The sequence below is a fragment of the Phascolarctos cinereus genome, unplaced genomic scaffold (assembly GCF_003287225.1).
Source record: "Phascolarctos cinereus isolate Bilbo 61053 unplaced genomic scaffold, phaCin_HiC Scaffold_726;HRSCAF=1367, whole genome shotgun sequence".
In the NCBI taxonomy this organism is placed as follows: Eukaryota; Metazoa; Chordata; class Mammalia; order Diprotodontia; family Phascolarctidae; genus Phascolarctos; species Phascolarctos cinereus.
In genome coordinates, this window is record NW_027556098.1 from 402,076,630 (window position 1) to 402,099,932 (window position 23,303).

The following is a 23,303-nucleotide window of genomic DNA, read 5'->3' on the forward strand; positions in this document are numbered from 1 at the left end:
CTCTGTGACCCCATTTGGGGCTCTCTTGGCAGAGATACTGGAACGGTTTGCCATTTCCTTCTCCAGTTCATTTCACAGATAAGGAAACTGAGGCAAAGTTAAGTGACTTGCCCACAGTCACCCAGCTAGTAAGTGTCCGAGGCTGGATTTGAACTCAGGAAGATGAGTTTTCTTAACCTCAGGCCTGGCGCTCTATGCACTATGGCGTCATCTAGCTGCCTGAAAACAATCATATTAATATCCCAAATAATAAAAGCTTGTATGTCTAGATCTCTTTTAGCCCCATACAGCAACCCTGAGAACTGGGTACTCTTGGTGTCATTACACCCATTTTATAGAAGAGGAAACTTGGAGGGGAGAGTTGAAGTGATTTGCCAAAGTGTGCACAGAACCCATCCCTGATGCTAGTCCAGACTGCCTTTACATGCAGCTCTTAGTCATCTGGAGCTCAGCCACAGGCACCTAATGTAATCTCTGGTCTCTGTCTTCTTTTTCAGCTGGATCATTGGGGCCGCCGTAGTCAATGCCTTTTACTCTCCAAATCGAAACCAGATTGGTAAGTGATGCAGTCCCTCCCTTCCTGGCCTCTGCTGAAATCCATCCCTCTCCTTCCCACCCCTCCTCATTTGGTGGCCACCCCCACCCCTCCTAGCCTGAGTGTGAGGAAGGGAGGAAGGCCTTAGGCACCTAGAGGAAGTGCCAGCAGGGTCACCAAAAGGCATTTAGTCCAATCTCTGTTTTATAGATGAGGACACTGAGGACCGTGAATCTTTGATTTAGGACTGGAAGGGACCTTAGAGGTATCTCTTTAATCTAGTCCTCTGCCCCCCTTTCCTCCCATCTTATAGCTCCTCCAGAATCCATAATCTGAGAGTTAAAAGAGACCCCAGCAGCCATCCAGTCCACCCCACACTCAAATGGAATCCCCACTATAACATTTCCAGCAAGCGATTGCCCAATCTTTGAAGACCTCCAAGAAGGGATCACCCAGGGGCAGCTAGGTGGTACAGTGGATACAGCACCAGCCCTGGAGTCAGGAGGACCTGAGTTCAAATCCAGCCTTGGACACATAACATTCATTAGCTGCCTGACTCTGGGAAGTCATTTAACTTCAATTGTGTCACAAAAAAAAAAAGAAAAGAAAAGAAGGAAGAAGAAGGGCTCATACATTCCCTCCCAAGGGAGTCCTTCTACTTTGGAGCAGCTCTGATAGAGTTTTTTTTTTCTGACATAAAACTTATGGGGAAACTGAGGCCCAAAAAAAGAAAATAATTTGCCTAAGGTCATACAGGGAGCCAGGTGCAGTCAGGATTTGAACCCAGATCCTCCCACTCCAAACCCAGAATTCTTTCTACTGCCTTTTTATGTAGGTTTAGCCCCCAAAGGGTCAACCTCAAATGAGGGTGAGAAGCTGATTTGGGAAATGAGAGAAAGATATGTATATGAAAATAGAAGTGAGGGGCTCCCCCAACAGATGCGAAAAAATTATTGAGAGTCTACTGGGCTTGGAAGGGTTCAAGGGACACCTGCTCAAAAAAAGTGGCCTTTACACTCCCCTAGATGACTGCTGAGGCCTCATTCGGATCTTTGAGGCATTGTGCAGTCCTCCATGGGAGGCTTGGTGACCAGATTCTCACCCCTGCAGCTTGGTGATAAATGACGTCACTTCAGCTGAGAGTCATGGTTATTGAACTGGAAGTCAAGAAGACCTGGGTTCATTTCTGCAGACACTTTTCTCTGAGCCTCAGTTTCCTCATCTATGAAATGGGGCTCATAACCTGTCCTTGTATCTGCTTTGTGCATAGCTGTTTTCATGTGGATCTCCCCCATTTGACTGTGCACTTCCTGACAGTAGTTTGTTTTTGCCTTTCTTTGCATCCCCAGTGCTTAACACAGTCCCTGGCACATAGCAGGTGCTTAAAAAATGCTCCTTGGCAGACTGACGGACAAAATCCATGAGCCTCTAACCCTGTGGTTTCATCCTAAGCTGTGTGCAATCCAAAAGGACAAGGCAATGTGCCCACAATGCCATATAATGGAAAGAGCCTTGGCTTTGGATTCAGAGGACCTGGATTCAAATCCAGCCTCTGACACTTACTAGCTATGTGACCTTAGGCGATTCACTTCCACTTTCTGGGCCTCAGCTTCCTATCTGCAAAATAAGAGGTTGGACTGAATGGCCTCTGAGGTCCCTTCCAGCTGTAGTCCTGTGAGCCTGTGAACCCTTGTTTCTTCTGCAGTGTTTCCTGCTGGGATCTTGCAGCCCCCCTTCTTCAGCAAGCAGCAGCTTCAGGCCTTGAACTTTGGGGGGATCGGGATGGTGATTGGCCATGAGATCACCCATGGGTTTGACGACAATGGTGAGTAGGATTCTCCTCCACTCCTCATTCCTCTCACACACACCTTGGGGCCAGTCCCTAGAGGTAGAGATTGATCATAATATTCAAAGCTTCAGTGCTGAGGACCTAGGCCAGGATAAGAAACAAAGGGAGACAGAGACGCAATACCATGGCATCTGGCCTCAAAGACCACTGAGCCTGGTTGAGGAGATAGGACACTGACGTGTGCAAAGCTCAGTGATGACGTGAGAGCTGGGTCCTGCTGCGTGGTGCCAAGAGGGGAAGGGCAGCATAGAAGGAAGCGTTTGGGCTTGGAATCAGGAGAAAATCTGGTTTGAGCCTTTACCACATGCTAGTCATGTGACATTGGGCAAGTCCCATAAAGCCTGAGCCATAGAGACCCTCAGAAGCCACTTCTGTCCAACCTGCATCTAAACAAAACTCCCCTCCATAACACGCCTGACAAGTGACCAACCGGACTCTGTTTAAAGACCCTCATAGAGGGGGACACCACTACCTCAGGAGGCCACCCATCCCATTTGGGACAGCAGCCCATCTGGGCTTGTTTTTCATCTGTAAAAGGAGGCGCTGAGACTAGACAATGTCCAAGGTCCCACCCACTCTATAGCCAAGATCCTAAAAGCAGAAAGCATGGATGTGTCCAGCCCCTGAAGGGGACTACTTAGAAGGTAAACATTTATTTGGAAATACAGGCTTGGGATTCACCGAGTACTTATTAATCAAGAGGAAGAAGGGTATGGTAGATAGAGAGAGACTTTGGAATCAGGAAAACCTGGGTTCAAATCATGTCTGCCACACATGGGCTGTGTGACCTTGGGCAGGTCCTTTATCTCTTCATGCCCTAAGGCAACCTTCAGTTGTAGAGTACTTTGGGAGCCACCATTTTCACCTCGTACCAATAAGTTGGTACATGTACCAATAAAATCACAAGTTCAGTCTCCCCACCAAAATTACCAGACACTGGGGATACAAAGTTGAAAATGAATCAATTCCTCACTCGGAGGAGCTTAAAATCAATCAGTAAACATTTATTAAGCACCTACTGTGTGCCAGGCACTGTACCAAGCACTGGGGATACAAATACAAAAAAAAAAAAGAAAATCAGTCTCTCCCCTCAAGGAACTTATAGTTTAATGGTGGATGCAACAAGAGGGGAGAGGAAGGGAGCAGGGAAAGGCGCCCTACACAGGGGCAGGGTGGCAAAGTCAGAGGTTTCCCAGAGTAATGCAGCCACATGAGAAACATGGAGGCATCCTGAGCTAAGCTCCCTCCTTCAATGGAGTTTCGGGGTTTATGGCTCCACCCTCCAATCAATGTGCTACAGAATGCAACATGAGAGATAATTAAATAGAAATTGTGAAGGAGAGAGAACACTGACAGCTGGGGATCAGAAATGTCGTAAGAGGTGACTCTGATCTGAGCCTTGAAAGAAGTTAGGGGTACTATCAGGTGGAGGTGAAAAGGGAATGCATTGCAGACATACAGTATAGCTTGAGCAAGGATATAGAGGTGGGAGGTGAAATGTCAATTTTAGGGAGCAACTAGTTAGCCAGTGTGGCTAGGGCAGCATGCTACTATAGAAGATGTGGCTATGAAGTCATAAGAGGGTTTTGGACCAAAGATTTCAAATTGGCAAGTGTCCCCAGGTGGGCTGGGTGATGGCTTTGGTAAGAGAACAGTCAGTGCTTACAAATGTTCATCATGGGTCCTGATGTACCATGCTATCAGAATCACTCATTGTATTTGCCAAGAAGAGTGAAACAAAATCAGTACCCATGCGCCTTCCTTCTCTGGAATGCTTGGTGCCCATGTTAAATCATCATTCAGTTGTGTCCGACTCTCAGTGACCCCATCTGAGGTTTTCTTGGCAAAGATACAAAAGCGGTTTGCCATTTCCTTCTACAGCTCATTTTACAGATGAGGAAACTGAAGCAAGCAGAGTTAAGTGTCTTGCCCAGGGTCACACAACTAGTAAGTGTCTGTAGCCAGATTTGAACTCAGGAAGATGAGTCTACCTGATTCCAAGCCCGGTGCTCTATGCACTATGGCACCCATATGCACTCTCAGATGATCCAGAGTCCCAATCTGTGCAGTGTTGTGACGTTGAGCAGCCATGGACAGAAACAGGGCAGGGTTTATGTTTTAGGGATGTATTGGCATCCCTGGTAATTCTAGAACCAGTGCTGTCCTCCCCTGGGTAGTCCCCTTCCCTCCTCTCCCCCAGGCAGGAACTTTGACAAAGATGGAAACATGTTGGACTGGTGGAGTAACTTCTCATCCCAGCACTTCAAGGAACAGACAAAGTGCATGGTGTACCAGTATAGCAACTACTCCTGGGACCTGGCCGGCGGTCAGCATGTAAGTGACATGAACCCAAGTTCAGCCACTACCTTGCTAGGCAGAGCATCAAATCCTCAGAGGAACCTAGGGAAATAAAAGACTGGGGGTCAAGGGGTTGGGATGGACAGGCCTGCTGCACCATTCATTTAATAAACCAACCAACAAGAATTTGTAAAGCACCTACTATGTGCCAGGCACTATATTAGTTCCCTGTCCTTAAGAAGTTACATCCCATGTGGAAATATGTTTAATGTGCTTTCCTTATTGGGGAGGGGGGAAGGAAGGGAAGGAGGCAGAAAAATTTGGAACTCAAAATTTTACAAAAATGAATGTTGAAAACTATCTTTACATGTAATTGGAAAAATAAAATCAAATTCTAAAACTATTTAAAAATAAAAATAAACAAAAGATAAAAAAATAAATAATTTTCCCAGCTCCCCCTCCCCCAATAAAAATAGTTTGAAACTCTTTAAAAAAAGAAGTTACATTCTAATGGGGGAGGGGAATGACAGCAAGTGTGGATACAAGTGTATACAAGATACATCAAAAGAGATACAAAGTAGCTCTAGAGAGGACTTGATTCCATGATGGCTGAATGCCAGGCCCTGCAGTAGAAAACCAGATAAAGTAGAAGATGCTTTGAGGAAAGAAAGAGCAGGGATGAGGTAAGGAATCAGGAAAGACTTTCTGTAGGAGAAGGCGACTGAGCTGAGCCTTTGAGGAAGCTCAGATTATGAAAGGGGGAGGGAAGAGCATTCCAGGCATGAGGCACTGCCAGGGTAAAGCAGGCAGATGTCAGGGAACAGTATAGAACGATGATGAAGGGGAGTAGTTTGAAATTTCTTCTTCCCACAGTCCTGCTTTCCCTTTCTCATACTCACAGGTGAGTGGGATTGGCACGCTAGGAGAAAACATCGCAGATAATGGAGGCATTCGGCAAGCTTATAAGGTAAGCTGGATTTCATTCCTTCTTTCAGCACCTATTGAGTGCCTATTGTATACAATACAGGGCCCTGTGCCAGGCTATATTGTGAAGTTATTTCCTGATTGTTTGAAGGACTGGAGGATAGACAGAAGGATCTTGGGATTTAGAACAGAAATGAATTGCAGAAATTATGTAGTCTAATCCCCTTATTTTACACATGGGGAAACTGAGGCAGAGAGGTGAAATGATTTGTCCGAGGATCTCAGCTAGCAAAGATTAGAGTCATAACTCAAATGAGGGTCCTCTGACTCTAAACCCAGTGCTCATTCCCCTGCAGGACAAGGCATTTATAAGATCATAGATCTAGAGTCAGAAAGGACCTTAGAAGCCTCATTTAACAGGTGAGTAAACTGAGGCCCACAGGAGCAGTAAGCAGCAAAGCCAGGATTTGAACCCAGACCCTCAGACTCCTAATCTGTTACTAATCCATGCTGCTTCCTCTGTTTACTTGGGTCTGCCCTTTAGCTGAAGAGACCTTCCATTTGCAAGGTTTTGTCTGTGGTGCCTCAAAACTTGGAAACCAAAACAAGGATGCCCATGGCTATCTCATGGAACAATGAATAAAACACAGGGACTGAAGTCGGAAAGATCTGAGTTCAAATCCAGACTCAGACAATTATTAGTTGTGTGAGACACTTAACCTCTATCAGCCTCAATTTCCCCATCTGTAAAATGGGCATAAGAATAACTCCTACCTCATAGGGTTGTTGCAACAGTCAAATGAAATACCAATTGTAAAGCATTTAGCGCACAGTGCCTGGCACATAGTAGGCACTATATAAATGGTAACTATTGTTATTATTATTATTATCATTATTGTTATTATCTATAAAATAGGGGTAAGAACAGCTCCTACCTCTCAGGGTAGTTGCAAGGATAAAGGAGACAAAAAGTATACAGGGCCCAGCACACAATTGGTGCTATATACAAATATTTCTATGGTGCTATATAACTATTGTGCCCATGCCAGCCTGGGTTGGCCCCACTACAGAAAAATATTTTGCCAGGACAGGCTCTCACACATTCTGGGTAACACAGGCCTTGTCTGTCTGTCTGTCCTGTCCTTAGGCTTACATAAAGTGGGTGGAACAAGAAGGCCAAGAACCCAAATTACCAGGACTGAATCTTACCCATGAACAGCTTTTCTTCATCAACTTTGCCCAGGTGGGATCTTCCAGCCTATTACCTGGATGGGGAGGGAGCTCCTCAGCCTCTCTGTCTTGCCCATCCTCACTTCCCTAGGTCAAAGGGACTGTTTTCTTCATTTCAGGCAACTTCCACATAGGCTGAGCCACAACTAGGGCAGGGTGGAGGGGGCTTCTCCCCAGGGGGATAAAATATAGAGGGGTCTGACTCCTATACAACATTCCTCCCACAGTATTGCACCAACAAAGCTTAGCACCTAATTAGCAATAAAAATGCTAAAAGAAGAAACAAGCAGATGGTGAACTTCCTTCCCAATACCCTGTACCCCTCCTTCCTTGGCCTTCTCCCCAACAGAGGCCTTATAGTGTGCCCCAAGGTCCCCATTGTCCTCTCAGCTGAATGTTCCTAAGTACCAAGATTGCTAGTTACCACTCTCTACATGGACCTTTACAGAATATCCTTCACCCAGGAAAGATATAATCCTCATCTGTTCAATCAGCGGGCATTAACTGGGCAGTACTGTGGGTCCAGGTCCTGCTGAAATGAAAACAATTCTTTGTATAAAGACTGAGAGATTGAGGGGTAGAAGGGATCTAGAGGTGTCTGATTTTTATAGATGTGTAGACTGAGGCCCAGAGAGAGAAAGTAGGTGACGGGTGGGATTTGAACTCAGGTCCTCTGACTGCTTTGCAACATTTGGCCAGCCATATTTGTAATAGGTATTTTAACTTCTCTGCCTACTAGCTCCTATAATCTTCATGATAGTTTTACCTCGAAGGCAGAGTAGTATTTAATTTATCCCTACTTGACAGATGAGGAAATTAAGGCCCATTGACTTTGCCTAAGGTCACTTGGCCACTGAGTCACAGCATCCCACAATTTAAGAACAGACCCCTGCCACCATCTAGTCTGACTGACATCATGCTTGAAAGGAATACCTACCATATAACATACCCAAGGAGTGATCACTCAGCCTCTGTTTAAAGACCTCCAAACAGGGTGTCCCACAACCTCTTGGGGCAGCCCCTTCCACTTAGGGATGGCCTTGGTTGTTAGGATGTCTTTCCTCTTGAAAACAGACAGCAGGCTCTGTCCCAAGTCTAATCTTCAGGCTAAAGAGGCCGGATTCGTTCAACCAGTTCTGACAAAACATGGAATTAAGTGGTTTCTGGCTCTTTTCAATGTTCAGTTTCAGAACGTCTCTCCACCCCCATCCCAGTCCCCAATCCCCATTCCCTATATACACAGTGGCTAAATTAGTGAGGTCTGATGATGGGAGGTTTGGAGAATGGCAAGGGGCTGGATTAGGGTTAGTTCTGTGAAAGCAAAGTCCATTCTGAACCATAGCTATCAATGGGGTATCTAGATGGGCCCACTGTATTCTGTCATTAGGGATGTATGAGCTGCTGCCCAGGGCTCTGTGATAATACACACTCTTTTCCCACAGGTTTGGTGTGGGTCCTACAGACCGGAATATGCCAGCCAGTCCATAAAGACAGACGTCCACAGTCCTCTGAAGTACAGGTAAGCAGAGCACTCTGAACCTACTGCTGAGGCCAAGGAAGCCAAATCTCTGAATGTCCCCAGATGCTGGGACTTTTAAAGTATACCCCATTCCAAAGAAACCCCACTTATAAACTGGCCCTTCCTCTTTCCTGAACCAGGCTGACTTTAAATGGGGTATACCTGGATGGATGCATATGGGGAGGCTGCTCCTGAAACCGCTCTCATGATTGGAACAGGGGAGTCAGAAGGAGGTGGGGAAGCAGGGAGTTAACTTACCAGCAGAGCTGGAACCAACAGAACTCTGGGCCAGGGTGCTGAATTTAAAGTTCTTTCAAATTTAAGGGGCATTTATTTTAGAGAGTAATAACAATACTTGCAGCCTCTCCAGCAACTTAAATCCAGTAGGGCTCAGCAATAGCCTAACAAGAATAATTAAAAGATGATGGAGCTGGCATGCCCTGGGTGGAGTTTGTGGTATGTACCCGAGTATAAACATTTCTAGCTATTATTCTACTTACCAGGGAGGCACCCACTCTTCCGGATTTTCTTTTTTAGGCAATTGGGGTTAAGTGACTTGCCCAGGGTCACACAGCTAGTAAGTGTCAAGTGTTTGGTCTGAGGCCGGATTTGAACTCAGGTCCTCCTGACTTCAGGGCCAGTGCTCTCTACCCACTGTGCCACCTAGCTGCCCCAGGAGGCACCCACTCTTCATCTGCCTCACCCTATATGCTGTTGGCATGCATGCAGAATGCCATAGGCTCCCTCAACTCATAGCTTTTTTCCTCCCCCATGAAGCTTTCTACCCTAGATCTAGGTGTAGCCTTAGTTCAATGAGGGAAGGAAGGAGAATTGTCTGAGTCTACATGAGTATATTTATTTCCCCCAGAGAAAACTTGCATGCCCTTGTCCTACTCTGTCACCAATATTCCCAAGGGACCCCCTTCACTATAGTCAGGCCCAAACTCTGGACCCGGGCTTCTTCACCTGGGGCCCACACACCCCCAAGGGGTCCAGGGATGAGTTTTAGGGGTCCATGACTTTGACTTTGGTGTTGCTAGTCAGTCATGTCTGACTCTTCAAGACCAGGGACCATAGCACGCCAGGCCCTTCTATTCTTCACTGTCTCTCAAAGTCTGTCCAGGTTCATGGTTGCTATTTCTATGAAAAAAAGAAGTAGTATCTTTATGTTCACTAACCTTTCATTTCTTTGTAATTCTCTGTATTTTTATGTATTTAAAAACATGATTCTGAGCAAGGCTCTCTAGGCTTCCCCAGATTATCAGAGGGGTCCATGCTACCCAAAAAGTGAAGAACACCTGCTCTAAACCTTGCCCCCCCATCAAACAGCCTGGCTGAGCCCAGCCCTCAGATCCAGTCAGGTGAGCTTTCCTCAGAGAGCAAACTAATTTACCTGCAATGGTGACCCTTCTAAGATGCCCCTTATACAAATCAGGAACTGAAGAGGGCGATTCAGCCTCCTCACAGAGCCAGCAGAAAACTGACAGGGCCAGGAAAGACCTTGAGATTTCCCTGATACGGCACCACCTAATTACACAGCCCTGTTTAGCATGTGGCCTGGGAGGGAGCTTAGAGTCTGTTAAAACAGTTCCCTTTTCATAGGGAAACAATGAGTCATCCAATGACCAGACACTGAGCTATTGGCAGAGCTGGCACAAGGACCCTTGATAATAATGATAATTGAGGTAGGAATTGGACCTGCAATTTCACTGGCATTGGGAACTCCTGGGAGAGGAAACTCCTTCTATTGATGCAGGTCAGCATCTACTCTGCATCTTTTTGTGTGTGTGTGTGTGACACAATTGGGGTTAAGTGATTTGTCCAGAGTCATGCAGCTAGTGAGTGTTATGTGTCTGAGGCTGGATTTGAACTCAGGTTCTCCCGACTCCAGAGCTGGCATTCTATCTACTGCGCCACCTAGCTGTGCCCTCCTCTACATCTTATCGTCTTACAATCTTGCCAAGAGCACTGAGAGGTTATAAAGTGAGTATGTGTCAGAAAAAGGACTCGACGCTAGTATTCCAGGCTTCTAGCTCTTTACCTACTGGGCTACACTGTCACCATTCTCTCTATTATAACAACAACTAACATTTTTATACACATATATAATATATTGTATTATGTATCATATCAAATTATATATTATGGCATATATAATATGATATGATATATGATAATATGTCATATTAGGGCAACTGGTCGGCAAAGTAGATAGAGTGCCAGGCCTGGAGTCAGGAGGACTTGAGTTCAAATCTGGATTGTGAAGTTAGACGAGTCACTTAACCCAGTCTGCCTCAGTTTCCTCATCTGTAAAATGAGCTGGAGAAGGAAATGCCAAAGCACTCCAGTATCTTTGCCAAGAAAAACCCTAATGGGGTCATGGAGAGTTGAATACAACAGAAATGACTGAACAACGACAAATAATAATAATAATTGATATGTAATATACACATATAATGCACATATATTATAAGCATGCATAATTATATAGTGTACATTATATATCACATAACATATAAAATAATAATATATAGCATATATTATATGTAAAATTATAATGATATGTAATTATAATATAGTGCTATATGTATACATTATATGAATACATTGTGTTCATATCGTGCATTATATATGTGTGCTATATATTCTATATTACAAATGTATAGTATCTGCACATACATTATGTCTCAGTTTCCTCATCAGCAGAATGAAGATAGCATCATCTACCTCACAAGGTTGTTGTGAGGAGCTAGCAAAAGAACATCTGTAAAATGCTAGCTCTTGATGTTATCTTGTCCTCACAGGAGCATTGTGAGGTAGGTGCTACTGCTCCTCCCATTTCACAGGCAGGAAAACTGAGGCTGGGGAGTGACTTGTCCAGGGCCACAGATGTGGTGTTTGAGGCAGGATTCAAACTCAGGTCTTCCTAACTACCAAGGGCAGAGCTCTGCCCATTCTGATACCTGGCTGCTGCTATCACCACAACCCAAGACTCCTCCTATCTCCCAATCCAGACTTGTTTCCTAAGTCACATTTCTAAGATGCTAGAGTTGTATGTGTCCCCCTTCGTGGTGGTTTACTGAGCTGACGATTTGCTGCTGTTGTTCAGTCATGTCTGACTCTCCATGACCCCATTTGGGCTTTTCTTGGCAGAGATGCTGGAATGGTTTGCCATTTCCTTCTCCAGTTCATTTTACAGATGAGGAAACTGAGGCAAACAGGGTGAAGTGACTTGCCCAGGGTCACACAGCTAGAAAGTGTCTGAAGTTGGATTGGAACTCGGGTCTTCCTGTCTCTAAGCCCAGCACTATATTCCTTGTACCACATAGCCGCCCACTGAGCTAGCAAACATCTGTAACTGTTTTTATGCCTCCTCTCACTTGTGTTCCTCAGGGTGATGGGGTCCTTGCAAAACTTTGAAGCCTTCTCAGAAGCCTTCCATTGCCACACCGGAACAGTAATGCACCCCGAGGAGAAATGCAGAGTGTGGTAGCCGGACCAAGCCCAAATCCTTGGCTTCAACCCCACAGTCGGTCCCAAGCAGTCTGGCTTTGAGGGCTGGGCCCCTCCTTCAGGCCTGTCATGCGCCCAGTGTTTTCTCTGCTTCTGCCCCAGCTATTGTCTCTGCCCAGAGGCAAATATAGAAATGGAGATGCCAGCGGTTCTCGGCCACTTGTCAGCCTGAGACTGGGCAGCTCTTTTGGGGGGGAAATGACTGTTTCAAATGACATCTTGACTGTTATTAAACCACCTGGTTCTTTAAGAAATACATGTATATTTGTCAGTCAGGACCCTCAATACATGAGTTCTGGAGTCTGAATGGAAGATGACCCAGTTGAGGTGTTTCATTAAATGTAATCCAACCACATCTTCTAGCTGCTACCGCGTTACCTCTTCCTGGCTAGCCCAAAGGGTTTGCTTTTTGGTGTAAAAATTTGTAATCCTGTGTCTACTTTCCCAAGCACCTGGTATGTGTTAAATGTCTGAGCATTTCAGAGTCAAGCAAAATAAACCTACTTGAAGCCCACTTTGCCTTGTATGGGGTTGTTATTTTTATCCTCTGGGTTTTAAAAGTTAGCTTTTATTAACATATCTGAACTGATATGAAGTAAAGTGAGCAGAACCAGGATAACATCATACACATTAGCAATATTGTACAATGAAGAACTAGGCATCACTTGGCTTGTCTTAGCAATGCAATGATTCAAGGCAATCGCGAAAGACTCATGATGAAACATGCTCTCTGCCTCCAGAGAGAACTGAATACAAACTGAAATGTGTTTTTCTTCATTCCTCCTTTCTTTGTTTCTTTCTCTGTCTATCTCTTTCTTCCTTTTCTTTCTTCCTTCCTTTCTTTCTTCCCTTCTTATCTTCCTTCCTTTCCTTCTTCCTTCCTTCCTTTCTCTCTCTCTTCCTTCCTTCCTCTCTCTCTTCCTTCCTTCCTTCCTTCCTTCCTTCCTTCCTTCCTTCCTTCCTTCCTTCCTTTCTTCCTTCCTTCCTTCCTTCCTTCCTTCCTTCCTTCCTTCCTTCCTTCCTTTCTCTTCCTACACAAAATAACTAATATGGAATGTTTTACACGATTGCACATGTATAACCTGTATCAGATTGCTTACCATCTCAGACAGGAGGGGAGGAGGGAGGGAGGGATGAAATTTGGAATCAAAACTTTAAAAAAAAATAATGAATGTTAAAAATTGTTTTTATATGAAATTAGAGAGAAAGGTAGCTCTTGTTAGACAGAATAACTAGCATTTATACAGCACTTTAAGGTTAACAGAGCACTTCATATCATTTGGTTTGATCCTTACAACAATCCATGACCCAGGTGCTATTATCATCCCCACTTTACAGATGAGGAATAGAGGTCAAGTGACTTGCCCAGGGTCACACAGCTAATCTATGTCGGAGGCAGGATTTGAACTCAGGTCTTCCTGACTCAAGGCCCAGCTCTCTATCCACTGCACCCAATAAGCCCATGAAAAGTGGTGGCCAAGACCCTTAGCAGACTAGTAAGTGGCTCAGACAGAATTTGAGTTGAGATCTTCCCAACTCTAAGTCCAATGCTCTCCACTGAGCCACCCCTGTATTCAAACCTCCTCCACCCTCTTCCTTTGATTCTAAATCAATCATTCTTTGCAGTGCTCCTTGCCGCCAGTCTCTTGGAGATGCCAGGGATTGAATCCAGGGCCTTCCATCTGCAAAACGCTTGATCTACCAGTGATTTACACTGGCTAGTTCAGGCTAGAGTTAGCTAGGTCAGGACTGGGACAAAGGTCCTAGATAAACTCTCAAACTCTACCTTTCTCCAACTATCTGGGATAGCAGACAATAAATAATCATATTTACAGACAGAATGGACTTCAGGGATAGGATAATCCAAGCCCTTTATTTTATGGAGGCAGAAATTGAGGCACAGAGAGGATTTTTACCCAAATCTTCCAGACTAGATAAGTTCTGTTGTCAGTACAACTCTGAGAAGTACCAGGGGCAGAATCCCCACCCCATACCTCCAGTCTCCTTGGGAGGAGGGAGGAATTCCTCGACTGAGCTCCAGAGTGGTGATCTCAGAGCTGAGTCACAAACCGTTTTTCACACCTTAGTGGGCCACAATCTCCACATGAGTTAATAGTGTGGTGTGGCAGCTGAGAAAGTAAATTCAATCTTGGCCTACCTTGAAAGGTATGGCTTCAAGGAATAAAGAGGTAACAGCCCTAATGTATTGTGCCCTGGTCAGACCACATCTCAGGTATTGTACTAATCCTGGGTTGTTACTGCTTAGCAAGGCAATTGATAAGCAAAGTGCCTGCCTTATACTGTTTATCTGTACAGTCTTGTCCAACTTTTCATGACTCCATCTACTAGAGCACTCCAGGCCCTTCTGTCCTCCCCTGTCACCTGAAGTCTGTCCAAGCCCATGTCCATTGCTTCCACGACACTATCTATCCACCTCATCTTCTGCCATCTTCTTTTGCCTTCAATCTTTCCCAACTTCAGTCTTTTCCAATGAGTCCCCATCTTCTCATTATGTGGCCAAAGTATTTAAGCTTCAGCTTCAGTATTTGTCCTTCCAATGAATGGTCAGAGTTGATTTCTCTAAGTATTGACTTATTTGATCTCCTTGCTGTGCAAGGGGCTCTCAAAAGTCTTCTCTGATCATATGAACTGATGTAAAATGAATCGAGCAGAACTGAGAGAACGCTGTATGCAGCAACAGCAATGCTGTGTAATGATTGTGGAGGAAGTTCTGATTTTTGTAATAACCAATATGACACGTGTGATGAATTTTCAGAACTGCCTTTTCCAGCTTGTGAGTCAGACTCACAGTCCGGCTTGGACTGATCAATTAAACTTGGACAAGGCTCACAGTCCCTGGCATCCTTCTGCCTGCTTACCTGAAATGAAGAGAATCAAAGGCTGTAGAACCTGTTCCCGTCACAGAACTCTGGTCCTGTCATCCACCAAGTAATGACCCCCAAGGACTCCAGCAATATTGCTCCCACAGGACTCCAGAATTGCTGTGTTGTCTTCTATTTCTGGGTTTGTTGTGGGAAACCACTCTGGCCCTGGGTGCAATTGTTTGTAATCCACCTTCCTCCTTCCCTTCCCGCTTGTGATTTAGATATATAATCTCTTTCTTCACTTCAGCAAGGTGGAATTCTGATCTGGAGAATTCCTGATTTGCAAATTTGTTCCTCATAATGAAACTACTCAATTAAAAACTACCTGATCACTGGCACTTTGTCTCTGGCCTGCTGTTTCATCATTTTCAGGTTAGAGACTGGTTCAGTAAAATCCTGTTAACCTGATCAACTGTGAATGATTCAACAATACAATGATCTAAGATAAATTCCAAAAGACTCATGATGATGAAATTGCTATCCACCTCCAGAGAAAGAACTGATGGATCTGAATTCAGATTCAAGCATATTACTTTCTTTTTTTAATTTATTTTGATTTATCAACAATCACTTCCCTAAGCTTTTGAGTTTTAAATTTTTTCTCCCTCTCCCTTCCCCCTTCCCTTCCCAACAGGGCTCACAATCTGATATAGGCTATACATATACATTTCTATTAAACATATTTTTACACTAGTGATGTTGTAAGGAAGAATTAGAACCAATAGAAGGAACCATCAAAAAGAGGAAACAAAACAAAACAGAAGAAAAAACATAACAACAGTGTGTGAAGCATATTATTTTTTACTTTTGGTATTTTTTTTGTATTTTTACCCACTTTGGGTCTGTATATTCTTTCACAGCCTGGCTAATATGGTCATGTGTTTCGCACAATTGAATGTGGGGAAAAAATACAAGATTTAGAGAAAAGTCTTCTCTAGCACCACGATTCAAAAGTGTCAATTTGGCAGTGTCCAGCTTTCCTTACAGTTCAACTCACACAGCCACTGGAAAAACCATAGCTTTGACTCTCTGCTTTTTATTTATTCTCTGGTTTCATTTCTAGAAGATGTTGTAGGTCTTCATAGAACTGATCAGCTTCGGCCTCTTCTGCATCAGTGGGTGGAGCATAGACATGTATTACTGTGATGCTAAACAGTTTGTCTTGGATTTGAGCCAGATGTCACTGGGTCATTTTTGAGATTATACCCATTGCTGCTTTTCTCACTCTCTTATTGACCATGAGGCTGCTCCATTTCTTCTAAGGGATTGCCCACATCGTCCATGTTGTGATCACCTGCATTGAATGCATCCATTCCCACCCACTTGAGCTCACTGACACCTTGTTTAGACTTTCCATCTCCTGTTTGACCACAGACAGCTTCTCTTGGTTCACAGATCTTACATTCTGGCTTCCTGTGCAATATTGATCTTTACAGCATCTTTACACATCTGCAGCTGAGCTTCCTTTTATTTTTCTTCCTGGTCTGGAGTATAGTAGGAGCTTAATCAGTGTTTGTTCAATGAATCAATGAACTAGAGGCTATTCAGAGGAAGATACCTGGTATGATGAAAGGCTTTGAGTTCTTACCATATAATAAGAATACCTAGCATTTTTAGAGTGCTTTAAAGTTTGTAAAACACATTACAAACATTAACTAGTTTGATCCTCACAAGATGACCCTTTGAGGTAGGTGCTATTATTATCTTTATTTTACTGATGAAGCAACTGAGAATGAGAGAGGTTAAGGGATTTGCCCAGAATCATACAGCTAGTGAGTGTCTGAGGAAGGATTTGAACCCAAGTCTTCTACCCCTGTTTTGCCTGCTGCCTCATTACTGAAAATGGAGGTAATGGGGGTGGAGGCGGGGGGAATTAGAAGATTTGAGTGCTGAGAAAATCACTTCCTCTTTCTCCATCTTAGATTCCTCATGTGTAAAATGGGCAGGAGAGTATAGGGGTCGGACTGGCTGGTCTTTAATGTCTTTTAGGGGGGAGGAAGGAGCTCTTAGATTACCCCCCCTCCCAAAGTTGGAGGTGACCTTAGAGCTAAGTGACTGAGTAGGCACAGACTTTCTTTCTACACCATCCCAGGGGAGATTGAAAACTTCTGGCGAGATTTGCCATATAGAGGAAACAGATGGGCAAGGTGGGAAGGAAGGAGAATGGTCTTTGAAATTTTCTCCCTTCCCGTTCAAATCAAACAAGCTTTCAGAGTGAACAACACCAGCACAGGATCTCACGTCAACCATACAAAACCACAGCAATTACAGGAAGAACTAGAAGAAAGCTCAGGACCCCTCTCTTCACTGGGAGTCTCTGGGCTTTGAGAAGCTGCTGGGTTAGTGCGGAAATGCAGGATCAAAAAACACAAGGCCCCGCCTCTGACTCTTACTTGGAGGCAACCTCTCCAAACCTCTTTTTTCTCATCTGCAAAATGGGGGCAGTCAAAAAGGCACTCCATATTCTGACTCCAGGAATGTTCCCTGACTGTCTTCTATGCCTGGAACACTCTCTCTCCTCAGCACCACCTCCTGGCTTCCTTCAAATCCCAGCTAAAATCTCACCTTCTACGGGAAACCTTTCCACATCCTCCTTGATTTTAGCACCTCCACTGATACTATAAGCAAACTAGAAGAGCAAGGAATAGTTTACCTGTCAGATCTGTGGAGAAGAGAAGAATTTATGACCAAATGAGATAGAGAACATTATGAAATGCAAAATGGACAATTTTGATTACATTAAATTGAGAAGGTTTTGCACAAATAAAGCCAATGCATCCAAGATTAAGGGGGAAGCAGAAAACTGGGAAAGAATTTTTACAACCAGTATCTCTGATAAAGGCCTCATTTCTAAAATATATAGAGAACCGAGTCAAATTTATAAGAATACAAGTCATTCCCCAATTGATAAATGATCAAAGGATATGAACAGGCAGTTCTCAGAGGAAGAAACTAAAGCTATCTATAGTCATATGAAAAAAATGTTCTAAATCACTATTAATTAGAGAAATGCAAATCAAAACAACTCTGAGGTACCACATCACACCTATCAGATTGGCTAACATGACAAAACAGGACGATAGATGTTGGAGAAGATGTGGGAAAATTGGAACATTGATGCATTGTTGGTGGAGTTGTGAACTGATCCAACCATTCTGGAGAGCAATTTGGAACTATACCCAAAGGGCTATAAAATTGCACATCCCTTTGACCCATCAATACCACTTCTAGATCTGAATCCCAAAGAGATCATAAAAATGAGAAAAGGACCCACATGTATAAAAATATTTATAGTAGCCCTTTCTGTGGTGGCAAAGAATTGGAAATCAAGGGAATGCTCATCAATTGAAGAATGGCTGAAGAAGTTGTGGTATATGAATGTAATGAAATACTATTGTGCTATAAGAAATGATAAGCAAACGGACTTCAGAAAAACCTGGAAAGATGTGTATGAAGTGATGCAGAGTGAAATGAGCAGAACCAGGAGAACATTGTACACAGTAAGAGCCACATTGTGTGATGACTGACTTTGATAGACTTGGCTCTTCACAGCAATGCAAGAATCTAAGACAACTCCAAAAGACTCACGATGGAAATTGCTATCCACATCCTGAGGAAGAACTTTGGAGTCCAAATGCAGATCGATGCATACTATTTGCTCTCCTTTTCTTTCGTTGTTTTGTTTTATTGCTTCATTCTTGTGGTTCCTCTCGTTAGTTCTAATTGTTCCTTACATCATGACTAATGGTCAAATGTACTTAATATGAACGTATAAGTACAGCCTACATCAGATTGTATGCTGTCTTGGGGCAGCAGAGAGGGGGAGAAAATTTAAAACTCAAAATCCTTTGGAAGTGAATGTTTAAAACTAAAAATAAATTAATTAATTATCAAAAAAAAAAGAATAGAAACATTGGGAGTCAATGGGATACCTAGGGTAAAATTCCTTTTCTGAAGCTGACTGCTCTACTTTGGGCAGCGTCGTTTACTTCTTTGAGTCTCTTTGGGCTTCCTTCTCTGTAAAAGGAGAGGGCTGAACTAAAGGGGCTTTGAGGATCCTTCCTAGTCCCAGTTTTTGAGATAACATCTCAAAAAAAGTATTTTCTAAATCTTAAGGGCAAGCAACCCAGGCTCCCCTTCCATTCTATCAGCCCAAGTGGCCAAGACCTTTAGCAAGCCATGGAGGAACACATAGAGGAGCTCCAACCACCTGGATGACCTACAGACCCCCAAACCATAGAGAACTGTGATTATGTTTCGGGAGGCTGGCAGGAGTGGTGGGCCAGTCAAACAGCAAACTCCGTGCCTCCTGCAGCTGTGCAGAGGTCCATGCAAGGAGTTATAGCTCAGCCCTTCACATATATTTTATAAAAATTTTGTTGTTGTTGAGGTAGTCAAGTGAAAAGGATGAATAGAGATACATCTCTTTATCAAGATTACGGAGGTATGTTTTGTTATTGGCTCTGGGAAACCAAGATGGGTGATTTCAATCACTAAGAATTCAGCTACTTTTTTTTAACGTTATTTTCATCTACATTATTGTAGTCATTGTGTATATTATCTGGGTGCCTTAGAGAAAGCAGACATGCTACCTTGTCCTTTGGTTATAATCTGATACTCCTAGGATACAAATGTGGCATTCCTTCCTGGATTTTGCCCAACTCTTACTTGAATTGGTAAGCCAGGTCCTGAGAGGGTGGCTGATTAATATTCCCCTTGAGTTTCTGGTGGTAAACCTGAGAGTCTCTGGGCTTTTTCTAGTACTGTTGCTCACAAGCCCCCACCAGCTTCCAATTTGTTATCATTCATAGATAATTAGCTTTTAGGATATTTATGAAGCAGGTAAGAAAAGAACAGCTGTTATGGGAATATTTCCCCCAAAACTGGGAGCAGGGGAGGCTATTTTTCCTATAATAGACACAAAGTCCCTGGAGAGAGGAGGATCTGTTCCCTACGTCAATGAGAATTCTAGATCTTTTGACCTTTTGCAGTTTATAAGGTCATCACCTGATCATTGAGGGGAGAGAGGAAATCGGCAGTATAGTGGTTGTAGAGATAACTCCTCCCTTCCCTTAAAGGCAATTCCTTCTCTAGAGCCCTGCTGCATCACCTGCTGTAATGCATTCTCTCCCCCAGAAGTAGGTTTGATTCTTTTGAGTGAGATAATATTTGTTAAGCATTTGGCACAGTTCCTGGCATATGCATACGTACATACATACACACATGTATGTGTGTATGTATATACACACGTCTGTGTGTTGTATATAATATATATATACATATATATATATATATATATATATATATATATATATATACACACACACACACACACACATACTTGTTTCATCCATTGAATTACAAGGCATTACCTGCCCAGCATCACCTACTGTTTTACAATGACCCAAAGCTCGTATGATCCTTTCAAACTGATTACACGTTTGGTTATACCTAGGTTACTTTTAAATGTTTGGTGCCTAGGACTTCTGTGACTACATTAATTAGGGGTCCCATATATCTATGGTACAAGAAACACTTAAAATCAGTCTTTTCTAGAATATAGGAAAGCAGCGTGATGTAATAGAAATCATATCGGATTTGCAGTCAGAGAAATGGGTTTGAATCCCCAGTGCACTATTTGATGCCTATGTGCCCTTGGGTAATAAGAGTAATCAGCGTAATTAGCATTTATATAGGGCTCACTATATGCCATCGACTAGGTCCTAGGCACTTTACAATTATTTTCTCATTAGATCTGCACAACACTAGAAGGTAGGTGCTGTGATTATCCCCATTTTACAGTGGAGGAAACTGAAGCAAACAGAGATTAAGTGACTTGCCCAAGGTTGCACAGTTAGTAAGTGTCTGAGGCTGGATTTGAACCCAGGTCTTCCTGACTACAGACCCTGTGCTCTGTGCACTGTGGTGCCACTTGGCTGCCCTGCAATGGGGAGGATACTATACTTATAATCAGAAGAGATGAGATCAAATCCCTTGGATTCAAATTTGAAATTTAACAATGCTTTTATTAACCACCTACTATAGCCACTGGGGATACAAAGGCAAAACAAATACATGGCTTACTATGTGCCAAGCACTGTGTTAATGTTAGGGAATATAAATAGAAAAATGAGCCAGTCCCTGCTCTCAGGGAGCATGACACATATGGGAAAGATCAGTTATGGGACAGATAGAAAAGTCTAGATTTTGTCAGAAAGTTCTAAAAACAAGGCAAAGATTGGCAGAGAAGTCCATGATGCACATTTGAATTCATTCAACTCTTCAAACAAACCAGGAACAGCAGTACTGCCTTTGTATAAAACTGTGGCATCTAATTAGGAATCTAATCCTATTCTCATTCTTTCTCATCATGAGAAAAAAGATGAGTTTTCAAGTAAAGTTCTTGAATAAAACAAAGTCAGTGATATCATGACAGTCAAGGCCCAGCTGCCCTTAAGGTTCAACAGTAGGTAAGGCCCAGTAGGTTGGGAATCATAGTGGAGCTGACGAGGCTTGGTGGTTCTGATCCATTGGCAGGTCAGATGGAAAGGTTCAAGGGAATGGATTGTAGTTGGTTACTGCCTGCTCATCCACATAAGCATCCACGCCATCATCAAGGCACCTGAGAATGGGATTTGGACTTTTGTACCAAAATTTAAAGTATAGGGATGATGGCCTCCTGGCCCTGGGTGAAGTGCACCCAGTGAAGTCTGGTATTTGTTGGGTAGTTGGCCAATCTAATAAAAAAAGAGGCATTAAAGGATCATGGATGGGAGGGATGGAGGGGGATAAGAAAACTGTTTATGTTCATCTGTCAAACTAATTGCTATAAATTCAGAGGAGACAAAAATCTAAGAAAGAAACCAGTAGGAAAACCCATGGCTTCAAATGGCTAGATGTAAATTCTCAAAGTCTGTGCTCTGAACGAAAGGAATGAGATTTCCTAATGAAAGTGGGCAAATACAACCCCGTGCCTATTGCTATATAGAGAGAGGATTAATGAGGCAATGTCTCAAGAAACGGGAGGAAAGGGGCAGCTAGGTGGTGCAGTGAATAGAACACTGGCCCTGAAGTCAGAAGGACCTGAGTTCAAATCTGGCTTCAGACCAAACACTTGACACTTACTAGCTGTGTGACCCTGGGAAAATCACTTAACCCCAATTGCAAAAAAAAAAAAGTTTATGGAAGTGATTGTTGATAATTCAAAATAAATTAATAAAAGAAAACAAATTTCTTGGGACAGCTAGGTGGTACAGTGGATACAGCTCTGGGCTTGAGGTCAGGAGGACCTGAGTTCAATTCTGGCCTCAGACCAAACACTTGACACTTACTAGCTGTGTAACCCTGGGCAAGTCACATAACCCTGACTGTCATATATATGTGTGTGTGTGTGTGTGTGTGTGTGTGTGTGTGTGTATAATTTCTTATAATTCTGTTTAGAGCTGTAAATAGGAATTCTAGCATTTGGGACAAATTTGTTTTTGATGTGTAAGGTATGAGTACATGGTTGAGGTAAGACTGGAAGCAAAAGTTGTGACAGCTAAGAAGGTTGAGAAACTGGGAGAGCAGGGAGTACAAATGGGGCAGAAAAACCTATAAACCAGATACTGAACTTTTGGGGGAGGGGCAGTGACCTGGATGTCCAGTGAAGATAGCCCCAAGTCTTTGGGTAGGATGGCCGGAATTTTAATGAAGGGGACTACAAAATTGAAAATTGACTTTAATTCTATTTTTAAAACTTAGTCCAGCTGGCATAGGTTAATACTCCCACACAGAGCATGAGTATAAACTCCTTACCCTTGTAAGGGTATATCTACATTCTAGAGAAACTTGACTAAGATCAAGCTTTTATCTAGTAACTATGTACAAAAGTCTCGCAGGTCTCAATTCTGCTATTTTTGTCTGGTAAATCCCCTGCTGGGTATTCAAGTTGATTCAATCAAAGATGTTGCAGACTGCTAATCCTATCACATAAAGATTACTCCCAAGGAAGAAGTAACATAACTGGAGGATATGACATAACTCTTAACCCACCTCCTCAATAAAATATCTACCAACTGAGATTGTCGTTCCTTTGCCAGGGGAGATCTAAATGCTGTATGTCAGGCCAATCAGGAGGAAAACACACCTGTGTTTAAATGAACCAGTCAGGGGCAGCTAGGTGTCACAGTAGACCAAGCTCTGGTCTTAGAGTCAGGAGGACCTGAGTTCAAATCCAGCCTCAGACACTTGACACTTACTAGCTGTGTGACCCTGGAGAAGTCACTTAACCCTGATTGCCTCACTAAGAAAAAAAAAAAAGATCCTGTCTGCTCTCACTCTGGGCCTTTGGTCATTGAGAAAGACCATTGATACAACTTATTTGTTATTGCTACCCTAACTAATAAACTGATCATGCTGAGATCCCTGGCTTTGCTGAACTGGCCAGGACCCCTTTTTTAAAAAAAACAACAACTATATGTGTGTCACTGTTAAGAAACCATTACTGTGCTCTGAGGAAAATCATTCTTCAGTTTGCCACAGTGTCATTTTACTTACCACTAGAGTTTC

The 23,303-nt window shown here is 43.3% G+C and overlaps 1 protein-coding gene across 1 annotated transcript in view; it reads left to right on the plus strand.

Moving 5' to 3' along the window:
* The window catches only part of MMEL1 (membrane metalloendopeptidase like 1), a 59,904-nt gene extending 47,528 nt beyond the window's left edge, over positions 1-12,376 (plus strand). The window contains 7 exon segments of the mRNA XM_078146697.1: positions 498-556; positions 2,241-2,360; positions 4,585-4,718; positions 5,584-5,649; positions 6,754-6,849; positions 8,279-8,355; positions 11,749-12,376. Of these exon segments, the coding sequence (XP_078002823.1) occupies positions 498-556; positions 2,241-2,360; positions 4,585-4,718; positions 5,584-5,649; positions 6,754-6,849; positions 8,279-8,355; positions 11,749-11,848 (652 nt within the window). The 3' untranslated portion in view covers positions 11,849-12,376.
* The last annotated feature ends 10,927 nt before the right edge of the window (positions 12,377-23,303 follow it).